Source organism: Triturus cristatus, chromosome 11 (assembly GCF_964204655.1).
Source record: "Triturus cristatus chromosome 11, aTriCri1.1, whole genome shotgun sequence".
Classification (NCBI taxonomy): domain Eukaryota; kingdom Metazoa; phylum Chordata; class Amphibia; order Caudata; family Salamandridae; genus Triturus; species Triturus cristatus.
This window is the reverse complement of record NC_140594.1, coordinates 431,141,524-431,167,342: the sequence shown is the minus strand read 5'-3', so window position 1 is coordinate 431,167,342 and position 25,819 is coordinate 431,141,524. Positions and strand designations below refer to the sequence as shown.

The 25,819-nt window shown below is 45.2% G+C and overlaps 1 protein-coding gene across 1 annotated transcript in view; it reads right to left on the bottom strand.

The window, feature by feature from the left end:
* NFU1 (NFU1 iron-sulfur cluster scaffold) overlaps positions 1 to 25,819 on the bottom strand; it is a 155,857-nt gene that overhangs the window by 60,169 nt on the left and 69,869 nt on the right. Inside the window, exons 3-4 of the mRNA XM_085636291.1 lie at positions 4,341 to 4,476; positions 421 to 487 (exon numbers count right to left, since the gene is read on the bottom strand). Coding sequence (XP_085492417.1) covers positions 421 to 487; positions 4,341 to 4,476 — 203 coding nt within the window. The remainder of the gene's footprint in view (positions 1 to 420; positions 488 to 4,340; positions 4,477 to 25,819) is intronic.

The following is a 25,819-nucleotide window of genomic DNA, read 5'->3' as shown; positions in this document are numbered from 1 at the left end:
TGATGTAATGTGATGTGGTCTTCACATATATGTTGAAAATATATGTTTTCATGAACGCCACATTTTTGTATTCATTGATGTTTTGTCAATGTGATTAACCATTTGTAACTTTGTTACCCTTAGCACAGTGCGCAGTGTCAACCATTAGTTGGTTGTCCCTTTTTTCTAGTTTATTACATGCTCGATTGACAGCGAGCATCACGCTGCAGCACCTATATCATTTAGTATCAACTTTTTGACCAGCTAGTTGATAGGAGTGCGCTGCCCACCCTTTTTTTGTACGTTAAATATCTAAAGCCAGATATTTTCTCATGCATACTTCAGCCAGAGCAGACCTCAACCTCTGCAGGTGTGCCAAGTTTGAATAGAGAGACTTTGGAGTACAGATGGGATACCCGAGTCACCAGAGTCTCTGCTTACCTTCGAGATAGTGATGAAGTCCGGCCCAAAGAAGACACTCTTCACTCCTTCAACCTTAAACAGCTGTCTGAAAAATAATATTTTTTTTAGACATCAATGTTCATTAAACAAACTCGCAACCCAAGTCTCAAACCCCCTATCAACACACACACACTCATGGATTCTATCACAAACCCATGCATGCATGCACACCCTAACAAATTCATACAAGTATTTGCACAGAACATGCTTCGCTACTAGATCTGCACAGCCTGAGAGACCAATTATAACACTTTTGGCACATAAAATACCCATTAACCCTCTAAAATGCATTAGATATACAGCAGGAGAACACTCATTTCACTGCAAATAATGTTTTTTTGTGTGGCAATACCATGCTGTATGAAAAAGGCAACACAAACAAAAAAGGATTAGCTTTCAAAAATAAAGACAAATTATGAATAACAGCCTTTTTCATCTTCATGTGTTCAGATTGCTTCAAGAACTTCCAGACATCACCACAACCTTTATGGATTATATATAAGTCTACCATATATGCGTCTCTCAGAAACAGGGTAAAAGGTTGGGGTGGTGGTTATTGTTAATTACTAGCTGCCATCTTGAATTGGTCGTATACCAGAAGGGGGTTGGTCCGTTCTTAACACAGATACCGGGTACATAATACCCCCACATCTCCAATTTAAAACAGGACCATTCTACTTTCAATGCTTCTCGAAATGTGTCAATTTCCAGTGGCAATCCTTGTAATGACCATAATACAGTTACTAATCTAAGCACATGTTGAACAATAGTAGTTCAAAAAATTTCACATAAACATTCCGGTTACAAAAAGTGATAGCTTGCAGATCACAAACTTATTTTAGTAACCAACCGGCCCAAGCAATATTTGGGGCGCCAGAATGTAGAGAAAGAGCCAATTACATCCAGTAGTTCATTGATGTAGGAATTAACTCTGTCCTAGTACAGCAGCCTTTTCTGAGGGAAGACCGACCTATGGCAGACACTTCTTTCGTACTATTGGCCAGTCAAATGTGATCTTCCACATGACTGACTCTTCCCCAGTCATACAGCCATTTGAGAGCTGAACCAGACATTCGCCAGCTCCGTGGAAAAATATCTGGATCCTAAAAACCATAATTCCTTTAAATGTGGACTCGCTTGGCATTTCTTTTCGTAGCTGTGATAGGGTTTGTCTTCCTTCTCCTTGCACAAGAAACTGGACCTAACAATCACTGGGAATATCATGTCAATCTGACAGCTGTTAGACCAATGTAATGTAAACCAAATCAGTAGCTGGCACTCCGCTTCCCTTTATTCGGATGGTACTTAGGGTAAACGCTGTTCCCAGGGAAAAACACTGTCCGTTTGTTAGTATTTTGAAATGCTGGAAGGGCCACAGGACATAAGTTGAAAAATAACTTGCATACAATCCTTTGTATTCATTTTAACACTGTAACTCAGTCTACTTTTACTTTGTGCATCATACAAAATAGTTTAGACAGCCCTAAAATAAGTTTGAACCGATTTCTTCTTTGTAGGTGTATATTTCTAATGGAAAACTACTAACTTGTGAGAATTGGCATTGTCAAGTAAATTCCAGCAATCCCGGTAAAGTACTTGGAAGTTGGCAATAATATTTGCATATCAAGAGAGCAGGCTACTCCAGAGCCCATACAGGGTGTAAAGCCAGACTAACCTATTTACCAAATGATCCCAGGTAAACCCACAAAAATGGACATACCTGCCCACTGAGAACGGTATGTTATGTTATAGTGACTTGTAAAGCGCGCGATTACTAAGTAGGTGTCCTGGCGCTGTCCCCTACTCCCTAATCCTAAATGGCAGAACTAATTACCGAACAGCCAGGTCTTCAGCGCTTTTCTAAAACGCAGTAGGCTATCCATACGTCTCAAATGGAGCGGAAGCCCATTCCATAGCTTGGCTGCACCAAAAGAAAATCTACGTCCCCCCCCCCCCCCCCAGCGAGCTTTTTTTTATAACTGGGACCGTAATCAGATTAGCGTCAGATGATCGAAGACGCCGCGGAGGGACATACCTTTTAAATTGTTTTATTAGGAAGTCGGAGCCATCACCATTTAAGGCCTTGAAAACCAGGCATAGAGATTTAAACTGGACTCTGCTTTTGACTGGAAGCAAGTGCAGGTCTCGGATGGCCTTTGATATGGGAGCAAATTTCGGGCTGCCGGTTAAAAGTCTAGCGGCAGCATTCTGTAATAACTGCATCTATGCAGCAGATTTTCCTGAATGTTAAGGTACAAGCTGTTGCAGTAGTCTAATCTGGATGTTACAAGGGCCGTTACCACAGTTTTTCGGCATTCGTGGGGGAGCAGGATCAAAATCTTTTTCAGCGTTCTTAGAATATAGCCTATTTTAGAGGCTACCGCTTTAACCTGTAAAGCCATGGAAAGTTTGGCATCTACCACCATCCCGAGATTTTTTACCTTGTCAACCGGAGTGGGAAGGGCCCCCAGTTCCTGCGGCCACCATAAGGGGGTCCAGAAACTGGGGTTATTCCCAAACAACATGACCTCGGTCTTATTTGAGTTCAGCCTAAGGCAATTGCTAGCCATCCAGTTCCCCACTTCCGACATACAGGACTGAAAATTATGATCCAGCCCCTTTTCACGCCCAGGAAGTAAAGACACCACGATTTGCGTGTCATCCCCATATGAAGTGACACTGAACCCGTGGCATCTGATAATGGGAGCAAGGGAGGTCACATAAATGTTGAACAAGGTGGGACTTAGTGAAGACCCTTGCGGAACCCCGCATGGTAGAGAGAAGGGTTGGGAAGAAAAGTTTCCTAAGGAAACTGTTTGGCTACGGTCCGAGAGAAAGGAGTTTAACAATTCCCATGCTTTTTGCTGAATTCCCCCTTTCCTTAACCGATCCATCAACAAGCCGTGATGGACCGTATCGGTCACGGCCGATAGGTCCAAGAGGATCAAGGCTGCTCTGCCTCCCTGATCCACTGCCGACCTGATCTGTTCCGTGGCAGTGATCAGAGCGGATTCGGTACCATGTCCTTATTGAAATCCGTGTTGGGAAGCATCAAGCAAAAGAGTGCTCCTCATAAAGGCAGTAAGTTGTTGGTTCATTGCCTTTTCCACTAGTTTGGCTGGAAGAGGGAGACGGGAAATGGGCTGGAAGTTGTTTGGATCTGAAGGGTCCAGACTAGATTTTTTTTTAAGAGGGAGAATGGAAGCCTCCTTCCAGATTTTTGGGAATATCCCTCCTTCAAACATTCCATTAAAAATAGGAGTAAGGTAGGAGGCTACGGCCACAGGGGCCAATTTAATAATTTTCATTGGGCAAGGATCCAATGGGGATCCGGAATTTGCTTTGGCAAGTAATTCCAATGTGTCCTGCAAAGTAAGTGGCCTAAACGCCTCCAGGATATCCGCCGGCATGGCCAAATCTTTGGCCTCCAGCTCGGACTCGCGATCAATCCTGATAGAGTCACCGAGACTGGTGAAAATGCAATGTTCATACCCACCTCTACACTTATATACTCTTGTTTTCCACCCTTTAGTGCTGGCAGGATTGGAGCAGGAGGTCTGAACTGCTCATTTTCCATATGGAGGCTGTGCAAACAACAAGTGTAGGTGTATGCAAGTATGAATGTATGGGTGTCTAGATGTTTGTAAATAATAGAAAGGACATGTGAAGGTTGAATGCACATAGCACTTCCTATCCACTGTCAAATCCTGTATATCTGTATAGTATGAAGTTTAACACCAAGTAGTGTCTCAAGGGTATGCAAAATAGATAAGCTGGGTGGTGCATATTTGCTGTGAAATTTTGTTTCTAGATCGCTTACCCAGATGTGTTTAATTAGTGTTTGTGTCCCATAGGTCACAGCAGAGAACTTCATAGGCTACTGACATCTTTCTGAATACCTGGCTAAGGGCGAGCAATAGGCAGATGCAGGAGAGGGGAAATCCATAGTTCTTCCTTCTAGGACCGCCCTGCCAGGCAAGAACTTCAGACTGTTGGGGTTAGGCGTGTCTTGCGTCTGTATGAACATGCACCTCACTGTAAACCAGAAAAAAAGGGGAAAAATTAAACACATTGCTCTTTGTATCCAAGCTAGGTGCTAAGATGCAGCATTACTTCTTCCAAGGGAAAAAACAATCCAAAATCCTCATACAGTGTATCCATAGGTCCCACTTCTTTATACCCACTGTCCTTATAACTGAACTTCCTCATTCATTCTATTCATCTCTCCTAACCATCTCAAAAAGTAGGTCTGGGAGCTACCAGCTACTCGGAGTCTGTAAAGATGCCAAAACGCATTATCATGTCTGTGCTGGTGCCCTCAGCTCCTGCTATAGTTAGGCTTGAAAGTCCCCCAGCTCTGCATTCATTTTACACGCTACTTATCATTTTACCTTTCTAATAGACCCACTTTTTATTTTATTTAAGAAGAAGACCTATGCTACGAGTCTCAGGACAAGTGCTTCACAATTATTTTCTGTGTACTCACAGAGTGGTACGTACACTCTGTTGGCATTCAGGGGCATGCCCCATGCTGGTACTTCTTTTACGCCCACCCCCATCCATCCCCCATGGCACAACTAATGATTGGTGGCAGCTAGTTTGACCCACACTCAAGTGGAGAGAATCTACGCGCTCTTCCTAGTAAATCCATAGAGTATGTAATCACTGGGACCAATGGATCTCCTGAATTTTATGTGAGCTGTCAATGCTCCCTTCTCTGCTTCTCCCTGAGTGCCCATTCTCTGCTTCTGTTATTCTCCCACACCCGTGCAATTCACAGTGAAGCCAAATGCATTAGAGTTCAGATACCCAGTGAATAAAGAACGAGCACCTTTTGATGATCACTGGGCGATCCCTGAAAGAGAGGGGCCGTCATCAACAGCATTTGATTGGCTAGAAAGTTATCTGCAATATAATAGTATCAACAGAGCAAACCTTCAAAACCAAGAGCACATGGTTGAAAAGACGTAACTCAAATAATATGCTCCCTTGTGTTAGAATCCGGGTTCTTTGGTTGGCACAGGTAGGTACCTGTGACAAGCAGGGAACCTTTCCTCTAGTCAGGGTAAGGGGTTACACTCCTAAAATAACCCCTGCTCACCCTCTAGGTAGCTTGGCGCGAGCAGACCAGGCTTACAGGTTAAGCATTTGTGAACACATACAGTAACCAAGTGACAACACTACAAATGGACACCACACAGGTATTTATATTAAAAATAATGATTCTTTATATAGAGTTATCACAAGACCATTAAACGACAAGAATACACAATACTGTTACTCAGATGGTAGAAGGTTGCTTAAGTTCTTAATGCAACACTTTTAAGTCAATTTACCTTAGATGCGACACGCAGGGCAACGAAAGTGTTGCAGCGATGCAGATGCGTTGAAGTTCTTGGTGCAAAAGAAATAAAGACGGGATCTTCCAGATGCGTTATGCTTCTCCGATGTTGCGAGAAGACTCGACTCTATGCGTCAGCTACAGCGGCGTCACTCTCTGCGAGATGCGACGGCAGCAGCTCCGACGGCGGCACGCTTCTCCTCCTTGCGTCGCGCTCCCAGCTCCTTGCGACACGCAGTCCCTCATAAGGCCCAACAACAGCAGCAGGCACTTCCAAAAGACTCTGGGGAGCTGGGGGTGAAGTCCACTGGTCCTGGGACTTCGTTCAGGGGGCAAGCTCAGCACAAGCCCTTGGAGATCTTTTAAGCACAAGTTGAAATAAAGTCTTTGTAGTCTTTCTCCTCTCCTTTCAGCAGCAAGGCAACCACTGCAGGCCAATCCCCCAGGTCAGGGACAGTACTCCTCCTTACAGCTTTCCCAGTTCCTTCTCTTCAGGCAGAGGTTCTTTTGGTCAAGCAGGATCTAATTTCTTGGGAGCAGGGTCCCAATACTTATACCCCTAATTCCTTTGTTCCTCTGGGGTAGAGGGGCCTTTGCCCAGTCCAAACCAGTTATTGAGCACTTTGTTGACATGACTCTGCCTTTCTATTCAGGGTGCAGGGCAGAGACATCAGCCGCTCCACAGGAGGTGGAGCCAGCATTGTGGTGGCAGAGCACAGCCCTATTCAGAGTCTAGGTGCACTCCTCCCACCCATCTGGATGTCAATCTCTCTATTCACCACCAGGCTACCTAGCCCTGCCCCTCTGGGTTTCCCCAGCCCCGTCACTCACACAAACCAGACAGGCAGATACACATCATAGCAGAGGTGGGCTGAAATGGTCTGGCAAGCAAATACCAACTTTCTAAAAGTGGTATTTGCAAACACAGAATATTAAAATAAACTTTACTAAAAGATGTATTTTATTATTCTGAGTTCAGGCATACTAAACTCGAATTTCTACCATGTTCCCTGGGTCTGTTAGGATCATAGAATGTAACAATTCTGACAGCCCATTCTGGCCTATGGAGAACAGGTAGCCTTACAATAGTGAAAAACGAAAATGGCTGTAATTCACTATTAGGACATGCCACACACATCAGGGCTTGTCCTACCTCATGCTTACAATGCACCCTGCCCTTGGGCCTACCATAGGGGTGACTAATATGAAGTTAAGGGAAGGTTTAGGGACTGGGAAGTGGGAAGTGGGTGCACTTGCCCAGTCAGCATGACAGTACCAGACTGCACGCAGGTTCTGCAATGACAGACCTTAGACACATTTTACCAGGCCGCTTCTGTGGGTGGCACAACCAGTGCTGCAAGCCCACCAGCAGCATTTGTATTTACAAGCCCTGGGCACTCCTGGTGCACTTTACTGGGGTCTGACAGTAAACCAAATAAGTCAATCATGGAATCCAACCAACATATATATTTTAAATAGGGAGAGCATATGCACTTTAGCACTGAACAGCAGTGGTAAAGTGCCCAGAGTCATAAAACAGCCAACAACAGGTCAGAAAAAATGCAGGAGGAAGGCAAAAAGTTTAGGGAGGACTCTGCAAAAAGGGCCAAGTCCAACACCTTGCTATGTAACTAACCACAACATGTATTACTACAATTGTCAGTGCTGAAGCTTTAAGGTATACAGTGACTTAAAATATGTTTGCTTTGTCTTCGGGTGAAATTACAATATCACACTTTTAATTTTACTCATCAGCAACGCCCTAATTTAATAAATAAGAATCTTACGCCAGTCTCTATAGTGTATAAAAATATTCCAAGTATACATCACCTATCCTTCTTCTTGTCACTATTCTTCTTTGATAAAACAAACACTTACAAAATCATACATGTATTAAAATAAAATCCTACCATCCCCTTGAAAACTGAACCATTAAAAATTCAGTGTCTACAAACTTTTTACGATCACAGCTTATAATCAAGATCTGATTGGATGCAATATGCAGGATAAGATAGATGTAAGTATCTATTTGATTTCTAAACGACTAAGTGTGTGTTTTTGGTGCCGTGTAAAGAAAAAAAAAAAAAAAAGCGAGTGAATATATTTTTATAATAAATGTGTACTACAGAAACAGTCTTTTTTTGGTTTAAAACTTTGAGTTTTGAAAAACAATAAGAGAAGAACACCCAGTGCAGTAACCAATTACAGAAGTCACAACTATAGCATCATACAGCAAGACAAGCGGAGATCTAATCATGACATAAGCAGCGTTGCTCAGCAAGACTGCAATGTACTGTCCATGGCATCATGACCTGAAAACGAAAAATGATGTGTAATACCAGATAGCATCATCATCACCATGTTCACAGAGACAGACAGCCTGAGCTAGGGGTACATCTTTACAGGTTAAAAATCCGAAACAATATGCAATAAGTACATACAGCATTCCCAGATATCCAGCGTGCTCTGCCCCACCTTACAGTTGAGCAGGGGAGTCAGCATCACCAGGCTTTCATAGCCCAGTACGTACTGTACAATTCCCAGAAGTTCTTAAGACGGTTATACGGGGGGAGAAGATCACTATAATTCTCCGTCTGAAAGCAGCAATATAACATATCATTTGACCAACTGTCAATAGTGGGAGTCAGGCCTCGGGGCCAACAAACAGCAACTCTGCGCCAAGCTCTTAGAGCAGCCCCATGTCTACCAATCTCCTAATAGTTTTAGGAAGGCGCTTGGAGAACCCCTGCAGGGCCGGCAGAGGGTCAGGAGCTAGCAGTGTATTGGTAATATCCCCCAGTGACTTGAATACCTGGACCCAGAAGGTGGCAATTCCCGGGCATAGCTAGGCTAGGTGGATAAAGTCTGCCTCACAATCGCCACAATGCTCGCAAGCAGCGGAATCTCTCGGCCCATATCTATGCAACCTCTCCAGAGTGTAGTACACTATTTAGAAATTTGAAATGGATTAGCTGGTGCCGCCCATTAAGAGAAACACGTTTCGTGCTTTCACAGCAGTATTTCCACGTCTCATAATCTATCGCTGTGCCCAGATCAGCCTGCCACGCCAATCTGGCCTTCGTGTAGTGGTTCGTCCAGTAACTCTGCGCCGCTTTGAAGTGCTTGGAGACCATACGAGCAGGGGAGTCCGTTCTGATCAGGTATGAGAGAGCAGCCACCTACGGCGGCTCAGCAAGGTCACTGCCCAAGTTCGCGTTTAATGCTTGCCGCAGCCTATAAAACTGGAATCTGTCAAGCGTAGTGTAGTGTCGTCCCTCCGTCTCCACCTCGCAAGGTACCAAACCCTCCATAACCGTTGGATCAGTTGTTAAAACCGAAGTCTCAACAAATCTATCTTGGTGCTGCATAGTTGATGTTTGTGGCACACTAATAGCAGTAGAAGACGTTATAGGAGAAGGACTTTTTAATAATGGGATATTATGATTTTCCTCTGACCCAGGGAGCTCTACATAAGAGTCCAAGAGTGTAGATCCAGGAGAGTCTACTTGTGATGCATTAATATTAGGATGTAGCGAAGCAAGACGCATATTTGGGGGGAGTGTTAAGCGTCTCTCAGTGCTCTCTATGGCAGTTACAACAACACCTATAGTTTTCTGTAACATCCTATCAATCGCAGTCAAGCTCGGCAAAGGGGCCATAGTACAATTGTTCTTCTTATCAGTAGATCGTTTCATCACGGTAGTTTTTTTCCCCATAGTTCACATAACAGTGCAGGCTCCTAATCAGTAATAACAAATACCTTGTCTTCACAATACTGGATGACCAGGAAGGACAATACAACAGGCCCCAGGGGGGTGCCCCAGTCCAGCCAGCCCCGGACGGCCACAGACGGCCACAGACGGCCCGCCCTTTGCCCGGGCTTAGCCTGGCGCCGCCCGTGCGCGTCCCGCGGCCGTGGGCAGGCTGCTGACTATATCCGGTACCTGGGGGGCGTGGCCGGGTAGCGCTGGTGCCTCTCGCGCTGCTTCCCGCCTCCTCCCTGCTCAGATTGTAAACTCCTGTGCGCTGCTGTGTTTTTCAAATCCAGGGCGCAGCAATATCAACAGCGTGCCTATTAAGATATAACCGGACCTTTCTCAGTTTCCTAAAGTCATTCAGGGCCCAGACATTCCAGGTTAGTGCGTTAAGCTTACAAGCTTTTATCTGGGTCATGTGAAACAGTGGGTTGTCAGGCTGCCACCCGTGCCTGTGCATATGTGCTGCCCAGTCTCGCACTTTTGCCAGGGAAGCAGCGTGAGCTGAAGTCAGTAAACATTGCTGTGTTAGTGTGCCCCCTGGTAAGTCTCTGTAGCACCCACCCCCCACGCCATACATACCCCAACTTTGCAATGGCGAGCACACCCTGACCCATCAACAAAAAACAAAGGGAATAAATGATGAGTGACTATTCCCCATAACAAACTACAATAAAGAGAAACCAGGTTGTGGGTTACACTCGTGGGCAGATGTCGCCCGAGCCCTCTAACCAATATCAGGTAAAACGCTCCTCCGTCCGCCATCTAGCTTATAGCGTGCATCAGTCTGGCATTCACATTTCATCGAATTGCAACAGAGAATAACACTGGCATGGAAATGGACAATGAGAGAGACCCCATAACTGGCAAATCGTATCAATATGTCTGCATAGAGTCCATAGTCCTACAATTAACATTGACCCGCCCTATCCCATCAACCGCGGCCGTTGTTACAAGGCCAGAGAGAGCAACAGTTATCTCTACATTGCAATCAGTGAAATCTTATCTGCTGTATATGCCTCCTCAGGAATCAGTCCCGGTCATCCAAACTGCCTCCAGACGCTCCTTCGTGGGTCGATGGCGCCGTACCAGGAGTCCTTTCCTAAGCCCAGTCCTTCAAAGCTTTTTGTAAAGTTTTAGGGTCGTAAAGATGCAGGATTTGCCCTCCCTATTCACCATAAGGCGAGCTGGATACCGCATGGCGTAGTCGAGATTTTGATCCTCCAGTTGTTGCTTTAAGGGAGCGAACTGTCTGCGCGCCTCCTGTACTCGAGCTATGAAATCCAGGTAGAGGGAGATGGACGAACCCTCGTAGTGCAGAGTTTGCCTCTCCCGGGCCACTTTCAGAGCCGCATCTCTGTCCCTGTAATTTAATAATTTGGCGGTGATGGGCCTAGGTGCTGCACAGGGTGGCGGCCTCAGCCCCAAAGAACAGTGCGCCTGTTCCACCACGAACATTGCAGAAAATGCATCGCGTCCCAGCAAAGCCTTCATGAGCGCCTCAACAAATAGTTCAATTTTGCCAATGCTCGTGGACTCCATAAGGCCAGTAATTCGGATATTGCTTCTGCGTGAACTCGCCTCTAGGTCCTCCGCCTTGTCTTGCAGCGTGTGTAATATTTTTTCCATCTGCTTATGTTCTGTGTTCAGCTCAGTCTGCGCTTCCTCCATCTCCGTGACTCTGCGCTCCGCCATGTCCATCCTCTCAACTTGTTTGTCCATACGCTCCGTTAGTCTGTCCATGCGATATGCCAGGGAGTCAATTTTACGGTCTATGGAGGCTAGATTTTTTTGCATAGCAGCCAGAATGAAACGGATATCACCCTCCAAAGAATCTGGCGTATCAGTCGAGGTGTTCGAGCTCTCCTCCAAGGACTGCTCACGAAGCCTGGATTTTCTCTGCTCAAAGTGGAACTTGGGTTGGGTTTTGTCTACCTTCCCCATATTTACAGTGCAGAAACCCACAACCAGTGTGTCAATAGGGCGTGGAATATCGTTTCAGCGCTACACCTCAGATGCAAGTCAAGGGCCTCCACCACAACACGAACGTTGTAGCTCACCAACCGGGGCAGCCACGCAGCTACGTCTCGGTTAGAGCAGCACGCCAACCATATCCCACTGGAACAAACTGTAGGGCTTAGGACGGTTGTACCCTATATCCATCAGCTGCCAGCCACCAGGGAGGAGCGCCCAGCCGTAACCGTGAAGCAGGAGGCAATGGCGCGCAGGCCACTCAGTTTTTCCCACAGCACTACTGGCAGGACCACAAGGCCAGCATGGACTAGTGTTCAGGCAATGGGGTGGAACTGTACTTAAATGGGGGCTCAGGCGTCCGCCTCCAGGCCAGGGAGCAGCTACACTCTCCAACCTCGCTCGATATCACCACAGTGAGCCCGGCCTTGACACCCACTCTTCACCACGCGGCCCGGGCTAGTTGCAGGACATCTGCGTGAGCACTCTCTTACCATGATTATTCCATCAAGCACAGAGCTGTCCGGGGAGAGGGGGTTGGGGGGGGGGGGGGGAGGAGGTGACTCGGCACTAACGTGCAGCCCGGGGCCGCCGAGCACCCTGCTCCACCGAGCGCAGGGGCACGCTCTGAGGCCAGACGCTCACCTCCTCCGTCGGGCTGCTCCACACTCTCGGTCCTCAACCGCAACACAGGGGTGCCTCTTCCGGCCCCCGCTTCGCCTCTGCAAGTCCCCGTCACCCGCAGCACCTTGGGGGACTCCGCAGTTTATGGGCGTTGGGACGAGTTCGGTAGCAATCCGGTGGTATCCGTCGGGGCAATTGTTGAACTCCGAGGCCGCACTCCGCCTCACGGCTTTGTCAACCCGCGGCTTCTCATCGGCGGCGGTAGGCCTCAGGCCCGGTTCTAGAGGGTGGGCCGGGTGGGCCCGGCCCACCCAAACATGAGCCTGGCCCACCCAATCATAAACCTTGGCCCTGGCAGTGACGTCAGCAAGGCCAACAGAAAATGGCCTCTGCAATTAAGACGTTCTCTGAGCGTTATCGGTCTTCTTTCTTTAGGAGTTGCTTGATTGGGCCTGGGCTCGCAGTCGCACCCCCAATCATGCATCTCCTATTAGAAAGGTGGGCTGTGTCCCCACCCACTCGTGCAGGTACAATAGGGGAAGGGGCCAAATCCATTCGTTGACACTGGATTTGTGTACCGTCCTACTGCGAGGATATTTCATTTTTTTCAGCGCTGGTGAAGAGGAGTTGGTTTATGCTGATTCATTTTCCTGACCCCTAGAGCTGCTAATCAGATCGGGCTGTGACAGAGTTCAAGGGCAGGTAAGAAAATGTGTGGCTATTGCGTTTTATTTAAGTCTGTGAGCAAGACACATACTTTGTGTGCCGTGTATATTTCCTTTAAATGGTATGTTTAAATCGTTTGTATCATTACATTGACTGGTTCGGCCAAGGACGCACGACAACTATTAAAATGTCCAGATAACTCTGGGGATTAATGATGCTGCTGGAGAGCAGTCTTTTGTCTGTTTGTAGTTTTTTAAATGCAGATAAACTGTAGTTAACGTGGATAGCTCAGTGGGTTACTACCTTTGTCACAGAGATCCTTTGATTACTTGCAGTTCAGAAGTTACAATCCTAACATAGGGCAGTGACCTATGGGCTGTCATCAAAGACCTGCATACAAAGCAGAATGGTATAATTTGGTTTTTTCTTGTATTGGTAGGTAGGTAAGGCTTTATTCGATAAAAAAATATCAAAAAAGCGCAGCATACAGTAATAAAAAAGGATCAAGTTAGACAGTAAAAAAAAGCACAGCATACAGTAATAAAAAAGGATCAAGTTAGACAGTAAAAAAATCAATTGATCATAGGTACATCTAAAGAAGATTATAAAAATAGTTAAGAACAGCATATATAAAATACAAAGTGCTTGGTGGCCTGGAGTTCGTTGAAGTGCAAGAAGAACAAATCGCAAAGGTAAATCAGTGCAAATGAAGGGCAATTATTTTCTTTCGCAGCAGCCAAGCACAGCCCAGATACTTAGCAATACCGCAGACAATAGCAAGGGACGAGGCATCGGTTTGCAGAATGCGTAACACAGTACGATAATCGCGGCATCCGAGCATTCTACAAATCGGACTCAGCCACTTAGCTCTTGGTCTTCGATAGTGGTAACAGGCAAATAAAAAGTGGTGAATAGACTCTTTGGGGTGCTGTACAGCTCGGACAACCGACAGATGAAGATAAAGATCCCTTCCAACCAGCAGTCACACAGTTGAGGGGGAGGGACCCCAATCTAAAGCGCACATACAAGGATCTATCCAATGGAGACTGGATAAAGTCGAGATATGCTTCCAATTTGCGGAAAGGCTTATGTTAGAAAAAAGCCTCACTCAGCTTCCCCGACTTTGGGTTGTTCAACTCTCTTGAGTTTACCCATCTCCAGTAGGCCTTCTTAAGATCCTGTTTCGAAGGGGGTATCTGGGATTCCCAACAATCTTCATAGCCAATGGATCTCAATGTTTGTTTTATGTAGGTAATCCATTTTAGTCTCTTCTCAGTGTCCGCTGAAATAAGATCATTTAAGCCTGCAGCATATTTGTGCAAGTTCTGGGGTCCGTCGCAGTCTTGCCCAGAATAATAAGGGTCGTAAACGTGCAATGTCCTGAATGGAATGTCTACCTAGGTCATACATCAAGGGTTTTAGTGGAGATGATGTTGGGACAGAAATGAGATTCCTCATAAATGTATTCTCCGAGACGACCAGGTCATGAATATTTTCGTAGCCCCAAATTTCCGCCCCATACATAGAACTAGACAGTGCCTGTGCCTCATATACCACAAGGGCCGGTGCCACAGGTCGAGTAGTAGAGAGGTGTTGTTCTCTTATAATGGCACCGGATACCCTCTTGTGGCATAGGAGCATCTTGGTCAGGTGCGAACTCCACTTCATCCCTTTTATAATACGTATGCCTAGGTAATCGAAAGAATCCACAATATCTAACGGTGTGCCATCCAGAGTAAAAGTATATCTAAAACGTCTCGGAGGGTTTATGACCATTAATTTGGTTTTTTCTGTGTTTATAATAAGTCCATAGGACTTGCAAAAAGAGTCGAATCTATTTAAAATTCTTTGCAGGCCAGCCGGGGATTTGGAGATCAGGAGAGTGTCATCGGCGAACAGGAGAGTAGGGATCTTTTCGTCTGCCAGGACTGGAGCATCCGCTGGGACCTCTCTAAGGAAATCCACCACCCCGTTGATGTATAGAGAGAACAGGGTGGGAGCCAGAACACAGCCCTGGCGTACCCCCCTGTTCACCGCGACACTCCCTGTGAGCTGGCCCTGGGCACCCCATCTAATATTAGCATGGTTGTTCTCATGCAAAAGCTTTAAAAAGGCTAGGATCTCATGAGGAACACCTAATTGAAATAAGACCTGCCACAATCGTTGGCGAGGAATTAAATCAAAAGCAGACTTTAGGTCAATAAAAGCTAAATATAAAGTTCCCTTGCCTAAAACTGCCGTTTTCCAGTAAATCATAAAAAATCTAAAAACTTGATCCATGGTACCTACCTTTTGTCTAAAACCTGCTTGAAAGTGTGATAAAACATCCCTGTTCTCAATCCAGCATCTCAATCTCATCAGGAGAACCCTGCCAACCACTTTCTGTACTACGTCAATTAGACTAATAGGTCTATAGTTGGCAGGGTCCTCCCTATTGCCCTTTTTAAAGATTGGAATCACCACCGCAGCTTTCCAGGACTCAGGTACTATAGAACCCTTAGCTATAGCGTTCATAACAACAGAGATAAAAGAGGCCCAGGGAATTGGATCGTGTAAAAGGAGATCCCCTGGTATGCCATCGGGGCCAGCCGCCTTGCCGGGGGCAATACTTTTGATAGCCAGGATAGCTTCGTGGGTCCGGAAATTGGTCTCCGCTGGGAACTCTACAGTAGGGGGCAGATCATCCACCACCGGAGCAGCAGATACAGTCTCTCCCGCATATATAGCAGAGAAATGGTTGAACCATTGCAGCTCCGCTATATGGTTTGGGATGCTTGTTGTTTTAGCCCTTTTGGCTCTGTTTAGAAGGTCCCAAAAAGCTGTTGAATTCCGGTTTAGAGCCGCCTCCTTGAGTTCCTGCCAGTGGTTTTCTTCCCAGTTCCGCTTGGCGACTATCAAGGATCTCGAATAGTCATGTCTCGCCTTGCTAATTACATTTCTATCCTGTTTCCTTAGGGCTTTGGACAGGGCCACTCTGGCCCTTTTGCAATCTTTAGAATACCATGGGTTCCCGCTTTTCGTGGGATACACCTTGGAACGAGTTTTCTCCCCAAGAATAAAGAAATCCCCTATTTTATTGATGGTGTCAAGATAAACTGAAGCTATAAGTTGGGGATCATCCATTTTGGTGCTAGCATCACAAAGTTCAGTACGTTTTCTAGCTAGGAGCTCTTTGATTGAAGCGAGCTTCTCCTCGTGTTGTGAGATCCCATGCCATTTAAGGCGTCGACTACACCCTGCCAATGATACTTCCTTAGTTGCCATTAAAGGAGGTTCATTGTCCACATTGGGTATTGTCATCCAGAGATCTTTAGTTTGTAAACACAATGGGTTGTGATCGCTATCTATTGTGTTTTTAACAACCATATCTGTGATCAGCCCCCAGGAGTAGATGTCGACAAGGATATAATCGATCCGTGATGGAGAAGTTAACCTATTAAAGGTGAAGGCACCGCCTCTGTCAGATATAGATCTACCATTCACTGCACATAGGTTAAATTCTTGAGTGAGTGCATTCAGTTGAATAGCCCTTTGTGACCATTTCTTAATCGGAGTGAGCTCTAGGGGCGGAATTCTCCAAATGAGGTCTGATTCACTGGATCCCAATAGATCTTCTGAGGCTAGAGGTTCAAATGTACAATTAAAATCTCCACAGATGATAACAGTAGAGTTCGGATCAATAAGAGTTAATTCGTGATCCAGGGCAGACAGTGTTTGAGACATCTGTCCACCCGTCGAGCCTCTAGCATAGATGTTAAAGAGGTCTAGGGTGGGACCACTATGTGAACCTTTTATTGTCAAATGGAGAAGATCGGGGGAAACATTCTTGTGGGACTGTACCAGCCAATTATGCTTGATATTTACCCAGACATGTAATCCCCCCGATGGGCGACCTTTCCCTGAGCTTAGGGCCGGTAGATAGTATGTAGAATACCCTGATTTGTGTAGAGGGATTGTGCTCCATGTTTCTTGGAATACACAAACATCAAATGTGCTAATAAAATCGTGCCATTCCGGGATCAGGAGCTTTTTGGGGAGCCCCGCGACATTCCATGAAACAAGATTAAGAAGAGGCATGGACTTGTCGAGTATAATAGTGGGCTGAATATTAGGGGGCATCTCACAAGACAGAGGGCAATGAGAGGGAAGATGGACTTTCAAGAGGTGTGGTGATATGATTGAGAGCAATAGTAACCGGTTCCACAGAGCAAGACTTAGGAAAAAGATCTTGTACCAGTCAATCTACCCTGTTCAAGTTAGAATCGTTGCTTGCAAACCCTCTTTCTGCCCTCTGGTACAGGGTTGCTTGAGATCCAAAGCGGGGTACGCCTTATCTGGATAAAGGAGTAGTCTGGGGCTGAGGTGCGATATTCTAGGAGAGCCAAATTTTCGGCCAGGATACTATTGGAGAATGTAAGCTCATTACAATCAAATTGGCTAGTGTAGTGTGACAATCTTCTGGCCTTGGTAATATCTTCACGGATAATTGACCTACACCCCCTGACATGCCTGACCCAGTGTATAGCTTTATTTTTGAGGGAATCCTCATTTTCGTAGGATTGATTATTAGTAAGTCTAGGTACTCTAACCATATAAGCTGTGGTTGGGTTGGACAACAAGCCACCTGCAATAGGATTTGCTGCAGTATTACTTCCAGAACAAAACACAGACCTCTGGGTACTGGGTCTTGAAGGCCCTGTTACTGCAGCTGTAAGTGGAGTAGAGGAGATAACTTTATGGATTCTCTGGTTGTTCACAGTGTCCCTATATGATGGTATGCTGCGGCTAATAGAGGGCAGAGGTGGTTTTCTGATGGGATTAGTCATGTTACAAGCTGAGTCATTAGCCCTGTGTGCGATTGGCAAGGGGCCAGTCTGTACAGAAATTAAAGGTACAAGTGGTGCTGGCACCCCAGAGCTGCTGTGGGTTGTAGACTGCATAGGAATTAATAGGACCCTCTTGCTCAGTTCCGTAACTATATTCTTCAAGGATTCTATCTCGGATAATAGTTGGTCTATTTTCTGTTCCAGCGACACCCCTTGCGAACTGGGTGTCTGAACTACTTTAGAGGGCGATGAACCAGTAGCTTGGGATGCAGGTATTTCCTCCTCTAAGCCTTCCAAAATAGCAAACCTGTTAGAACAAGAGAGCTTAAGCGGAGTAATGGGAGAGGGGGATTCAGTAATAGATATAGGATCCTGGGTATTCTGCTTGTCTTTCTGGCAAGACTCATGGTCGTGGGGTATGGGTATGGGGAGAGTGGGTGTTGTAGGTGGGGCTTCTCTGGTTTTAATGAACATACTTGGGATCTTGCGAGTGCAAGTACTATGGGGAAGATCTGCTACGGAGTCCCCTGTGTTAGAGGAAGCAAGACTAGATTCCTCTAGTATGACTTGGCAGTTGTCGACAATGGCTTCAATCCTATCTAAAACGCAGTTGCCTGCTGCATGATTAACTTTAGCTTTCTTTCCCTTTTTAGTGGAGCTACCCCCACCTCCCTCCATAGATTTCCTTTTGGCCATGTGAAAATCACAAATGGGAATTAGCGATAACGACAATGCCTCAAACCTTGGCAAAATGAATAAACAAATGGAGCAGTATACAAAGGCAATACTTGAGTCAGACTCTCACAATGGTTGATGCTGCATGATATATAGTAGTCACAATGTTTGTCTGGGAGTGGATGAGTCACAACAGCACAGTACCTTAGTGGGCGTAATGGCACGCACGAGGGGTGGCCCAGCCCTGCCTCCTCCTGCCCCGGACGGCCACAGACGGCCCACCCTCTGCCCGGGCTCAGCCCGGCGTCGCCCGCGCGCGTCCCGCGACGCGGAGGCAGCGGCGATCTTTTAAGCGCCTCGTGGCGCAAACAGGGCGTCCGCGGGACCGGTGGCGCTCAGGATGCTGGGGGATGTAGTTCAACCCTGTCCCCGCACAGTGGCCGCTGATGTGAATGGCGGCGGCGGGGGACTGCAACACAGCAGGTAGGCAGCGCTAGTATGGGCAGCAGCAGGAAACTCCTCGCAATGGCCAGCTGAACACAGGGACCCGCTCCGCCGAGGCAGCAGCGATCTTTTAAGCGCCTCGTGGCGCAAACAGGGCGTCCGCGGGTCTGGTGGCGCTCAGGATGCTGGGGGATGTAGTTCAACCCTGTCCACGCACAGCGGCCGCTGATGTGAATGGCGGCGGCGGGGGACTGCAACACAGCAGGTAGGCAGCGCTAGTATGGGCAGCAGCAGGAAACTCCTCGCAATGGCCAGCTGAACACAGGGATTGTATTGCTAGTTAGTTCGAATTTTCCCAGTCTTTCATTATTCGAATGTTGCAATAAAGAGTTTGTTTGGGCAGATATACATTCTAATCAGTAAAGCCAACACCCCAACCACTGAGATATGCTGTAAATCCTGTGTTTGTGCCTCTCCAGCCCAAACCCTCTTAAAACATATTGCCCAGCAGTATGGATGACATGTGATTCCTACACCTGGTATTCCTAATTAGCGTATTTGACATTCCCTATAGGCCGATTTACATACTTGTATGATTCATTGGCTCTGCATAATGTGTGCGTGATGTAAAGTACTGTGACACCTAAGTAGCGCTATACAACAAATAAAATGCATATGAGAGAGGGGCTACGGAGAGATGGTGGGCACTGTTGGAGGGTGGCAATGAGGGAATCCGAGGGGGACCTCATGGGGGAGGGGCTATGGAGAGATGAGGGGCATTGGTGGAGGCTGGTAGTGGAGGAGTCTGAGCAGCAAGCCTGTTATGTGCTCCGCACTTGTGGTTTATAATCTTAGTGCAGATGAAGCACTATTATAGTATACTAAATCAAACAGAAAAGGTGTTTTGTACGGTGCACAGTTAGACCACATGTATTTGAAGGTTCCCTCTTATGTGATAATGAATAAAGGAGGCTCAGGGAAATAAAGATTTGGCTAGTATCACACAATTGGGGCAAGCATGGAAGCCAGGTTTGATCCCAGGTTTTGTAGTTTCACATTGTGCAATTCAGTCAATAGATGGGTGTTTCATTCTCCTGTATTGCATTACAGATTAATACTGTATCTTTCATACTGGAAATATGACATTACAGCCTGGGCAGCTGGCAGAAGCCAAATGAAAGCTAGGCTTGTTTTGGGGCACGAGGGTCCAAGAGTACCTTGAGCTGCACTAGGCATCTGGCTCAAGCCTTCAGTGGCCAGTGTATCGTGACCCTTGTGCAGGCCGGATGCTACTTGATGTGTCAACAACACCCCTACTTAAGTTGTGAAAGCAGTGTTGGATGAAGGGGGTGTCTTGATGCCACTGTCTAGAGGTATTGCTCACACATATGCTGTACTAGCTCTAGCAGAGGCATCTAAGAGAGGGGGAAGAGGAGATACAATTGCCTTTTTATTAGATACGAAAGTAATAGAAAATAATCGATATTACTTAAAAAGCATTGGAGAAGTCATTCAATTTCTTGTTGTGAATGAAGATGTTTTTGATTCAACAAGTGGTTTATTTTTAAAGCTTTTCCAATACACTCTGAAGAAAGATAAAAAGCTAGCTGGAATTATACACTCTATTCCCCTGAATGCAAAATATACATCTAAATGTATCCAAAACGAAGTAATAGATACCTTAACTGGCATGGTTCTCTCACAAGTCAAAAAGCAGTACAAAAGTTGTGATTCAAAAAGTTTTTGTATTAAAAGCGATTGCACCCGTGATAAATGTAATATTGAAAATCTGTCCCTCATGGTGCGTTTTGTGAGCAAAGCCAAGCCTGAGGAGCATTCAATTGGTCTTTTACAGATGGAACAATTAGATGCTGAATATATAGCAGATCGCATCTTAAGCCACATACAGCCTCATGCATCAACAAAGACTTTTGCGATTCCTTAATAGTGATTTTTAAGGAATCGCAATTAAGGAATTGCAAAAGCCTATGCATGTAGGAATCGCTATAAAAATAGCGATTCCTTAAAATTCCTTAATTGCTAGTCGCAAATAACGAGAAGCAATTAAGGAAAGCCGTCCCATTCATTCCTATGGGCCTCCACGCCCATAGGAATGACTTGGAGATTGCATGAGCAAATTGCGAGTACCAGTAGGTACTCGCAAATTGCTCATGCAATTTCAAGGGTGCAAGGGTGTCCAAATGACACCCTATTGCACCCCTGAAATTGTTCTGTGCACAAATGTTGCACACACACATGCTCTAAGGGCATGTGTGTGCGCAACATGAAACTTTGAAAAATGCACAAAAGTGCATTTTTCAAAGTTATTGCAAATTACCATGAAGTTCAACTTCATGGTAATTTGCTCCCCCTATTAGCGAAATCGCTAATTTTTTTAACTTTAATGCATTGCATTTAAGGAATCTCAATTTGGGATTCCTTAAATGCAATCGCAATTTAAGGAATCGCTATTTACTGATTCCTTAAATTCCGATTTTTGCATTTGGTTGATGCATTGGGATTCATTTTTTTTTACTCGCTAACGGGTGTTATTAGCGATTCGGTATTTTACCGACTGGATTTTGGCTTGATGCATGAGGCTGTTGGTTGCCAGTGATTTCAAGCCAGAAGACATTTTAAGTCGGTGCTATGATGGAGCATCTGTGATGAGTGGATGCAGTGGGGGTGTTCAGGCTGTTATACAGAGAAGATTAGATAAATATATTCCTTACATACACTGTTATAATCATCAGCTTCATCTTGTTGTCATACATGCCATTCCTTAATCTTGAACGCTTTATAATATGCTTAGCATTCAAGTACTTGTGTTGAAGCCTGGCCTGCTGGAATTTGAGGGTTTACAGTTAGGTCCAGACATTGGTCTTACATTCAAACAACTCTCCACATGCTCCGTGTACACACAGCAGCTAGCTGTTGTATCATGGTGCCTGTATGCAAGTACGTATGATGTAATCTAGGGTTTGTAGGCCACCTCCAGAAGCGACAAATTGGGCCCGCAGTGGGCCCACCCAAATGTGCCCTTGGCCCACCCAAATAAAAATTCCTGGAGCCAGGCCTGGTAGGCCTGCACACTCTCCTTCGCCGCCAGCTGCTTCTATCCACCTCCGAGTCCCCAAGACCGCTCAGAATGGTTGCAGAGGTATGCAAAGCCGGGGTGGCTAGGTTGCGGGTCCATGGTGCCAGTTACGATTCCAGATTCCTTAAGGATATTTTGATGGTCGGACGGGGTTCACTGTCTTGGCTCAGGCAAGCTCCGCCCCCCTACAGAGACTTTATTAAGTTGCAGGGCTGCCCAAAGAGATGAAATGCCCTGCGAGTAGAGGACCTGTCCCGCTCAGCTCGGAAACAAAGTGCAGGATTACATAATCTTGCTATGAAGTATTCCAAAAGCCCAGGCACGTCAAGACACGGTGCCTGCAATTGCTACACAGCCTGCAGTATGACCAACGCTGATATCTGTATGAGAGTGGTGTGTCTGCACACTTCTTTGACATACACCCTTTCTTCTAGTGACAACTGGTATCCAAGTGAGGCTCAGGTGCCTGCACAGTGCAATGCTAATTGTGCTTTTTTTAAAGCAACTATGATATCCATGTGAGGTCTATGTGCCTGCACACTCACTGAACTGTGCCCCTTTCCTACACACCATGTTGTTTTGCATACGAGGTTCAAGTGCTGCACACCCACATTTCAGCTGTTAGCCTTGGTTGTTGAGCAGCAAGTTCCATGTGCAGGGTCCATGTACTTCTGCCTCAGAATTCTCATTTGGCACTGAGACAGACGCTATTTCCACTGTGAGAATGTATTCATGCTTTGATAAGATTCCAGTCAGTGTTTCATTTTAGATTAACTTACAAAGTTTATTTTGTGCAGATGATTCCGACTCAGCTATTTCAATATAGGTCAATGATGTTTAAACAGTATAAAAGGATTGCTGCATCTGGAAGAATATACTTAGCAGCTGAATGCTTTGTATCTCTCGGACTTAAGCTTAAATAAATATTCCTTCACAACGGAGTTTGATTGTTGTCTGTGATTAACAGACAAGTGTACCTGATTTGTGAGTTTAAAAACTGGAGGCTCGTCCACGGTCCGCCAAGTCAATCAGAACGAACCAGAAGGAGCCACGGTCAAGGGGCTATTTGGTGAACCGACTGACTTTGAAGTGCGTACCCGCAGAGGGGATTGCACTTACTGCGGTCACGGTTTGAGGGGGTTCACTAGTACCCCTAGATACGAGGTTGACTCGGCTGGATCCAAAGAACCCAGAGGCAACACAGTAGTCACGACCGGGTAAGGAGTACCATGGATGTGTGTGATATGATATAACAGACATCTAATGATAAATATGGCCATAGAGACAGTACAGTGCGTTGTACTTGGTTATGTAAAAGTCCAACATGTTAGTGATTTTTTGTGGCTATTGGTGTGACGGAAAGCATTTCCATTGTAACGAAGAAGATTCAGCATTACTGCACTTAAAAAAGTGTCTTATGGAAATAGTAAAAACATGGGTAGTTGCTGTAGTAAATTGTGTGGTGCAAAAAACACATTATGTAGATGAAGTCCATGTCCAGTAGCAGGAATTTCTAGTATGCGAGATGATGACTAAACAAGGGATGGAGAATGGATTGTTTTTGCATTTATGTCATGAATATACTGTAAAGGATCCCTCACCCTCATTACAGTTCCCATTGAGTGGCACTTTTGATTATAATCAATTGAATTATCTGAGGGAATGTACGATTGAGAAAGGAAAGAGGAAAGTGAGATTGTTGCAGTTTGAGGTGCTGAATCGATAAGAAATATACGCAAGCGGCCACTGATCAGTTAAGGCAAACACAGGTCATATAAGAAACCTTCGGTTCAGATATGCCTGCCTTAGCAGAATAGGAAGACCCAACAGAGGATGACCCTCCTTTTCCTCCTACTTGCCCCAATTTGCTGCCTATAAAGGGACCTGCTCCCAGTACTAAATTATTTAGAAGTACCATAACACCAGAAATGAGAGATCAAATTAAAATATACATTCAGAACTGTATGAAACATGGCACTAAGCAATATGCAGATAAGGAGGAAAGGATGTGAAATTATACGAGAAATCAGAAAGATTAGACATTCCCTGTACATTAGTTATAATCCAGTAACGTTTAAACAGGGTCAGTCGCAGAACCTCACATTGCCCAATAATTTCACCCATTAGGACATTGAATCAGAGACATCTGGCCTGACGGATGCTGAATGCAATACTGCGTTTGCCCTATATCTAGAATGGATTGACATACCAATATTTATGTACCTCAATGATGGCCACTTTGCATGAAGTAGCAGGTTGACGCCAATTACCCTAGTTATCATATACATGCCCCCTGGACTAAACAAGCCTTTGCAATGCAATAGGTCTCGCAATCGCGACATTTTTAGCTAGTGACATTGTAAATGACAATGCCTTTAATTTTTGCCTAAACAATTAACACATAAATAAAAGGCCTTGTCATTTAAAATACCAATAAGCCAAAGTTTTGAAAATGCAAAACCTATTGCATTGCAAATGCTTGTTCTAGTTCGTGTTGTACTTTCCACAAATATTTATCATTGGTATGCTTGCTAGCTAGCGAGCACTGCATGTACTACCTCCGGATAGTTTTATTGACACACACAACACTGAATGCACGGCACGCCATCCCCAGTGAGCCATGTTCTCATTGCACCCAAACAGTTTTACATTGGCACATATACCTTTCCCAGCGATCGCTGTATGTCCCGAGTCTGGATAGATTTACATTAACTCATACAGTTCTGTATGCACTGCACTCAGATAGGTTGACATTGCCATACACGTCTTTACTAGAGAGCTCCGTGTGTGCTGTGTCTACAGGACAGAACAAACACCGTTTGCATGCGGTGCATACACAAATGCTATTCAGCACATTAAAGCTAGTCCTCCTGGCGTTGCCAATAGTGGGAAAAAAAACAAAGGATGGCTTTCTGCATATAGCGCACATAAGAGATAAGAGTTAACTTGACACCAATGATTTAGTATACTTTTCAGTGTTATGCACTTTCCAGATTTCTCGTGCATCCCAATGGAAGCACTTTCTAAAGTGGAATGAAGCGCAAAATGGCCAATGATATGTGGTAAGAAAAACACTTGTAGGTGGATACAAAGCTACGTATATTTTAACATTAGGGCTATGCATCCAGCATCGCTAACAAAATCCAATCAATACCACTAATTTGGGCATCTTATCCAAGAGCACAGGGGAGCCATTTGCTCCAGATATGTAAAGTCGACTTATCATAGGCTCCAATTTCAGAAACAGCTGTGAGATGGACGCGTCCAACCTGCCATAGTCAATCAGCCCAATGAATGAAGTATTAAGAACAATGCCATCACCATACCAAGTTGGTGTGAACAACCCCTGACTGCACTCATGCCTAGTCTTGACCGGCATGATCACGCAAGTGTGACTCCATAATTATACAGGCGCCTTTTGTTTTGCAATTTACCAATCTGAAAAGGGTCTTGAAATTAAAACAAAAATAGCGAGCAAACGAGTGGCTTCGTTCATTATACAAAAAAGTAATATATATATATATATATATATATATATATATATATATATATATATTTCACTGAAAAAACCATAGGTTTCACACATGTTCTAGTTAGCTGGACATTTCTCTCATACAAAACCAATGAAATTCCCCCGTTATAGTTAGTTCAGCTAACTATAACTCGCGCCCCCGCAATGCACTGCTGATGACGTCACATATTACATCACTCATGACATGGTCAGTGACATCACTCATGACATCACTGATGACATCTCAAATGACATCACTGATGACATCATCCAGTGAATGTGTGTTTTTCTGAAAATTAAATATGTTTTATATATGTATATCTCCAGGTCGATGGAAGAATAAATGGGTATATAAGTGTCTAAATGGAGGATTTGTTTTTGAAAAATTGATTGTGTAACTGACTGATTAAGTGTATCATAGTGAATACATGGCTTAGTGAGTAATCTTTAAATATGTAAAGATCTGTA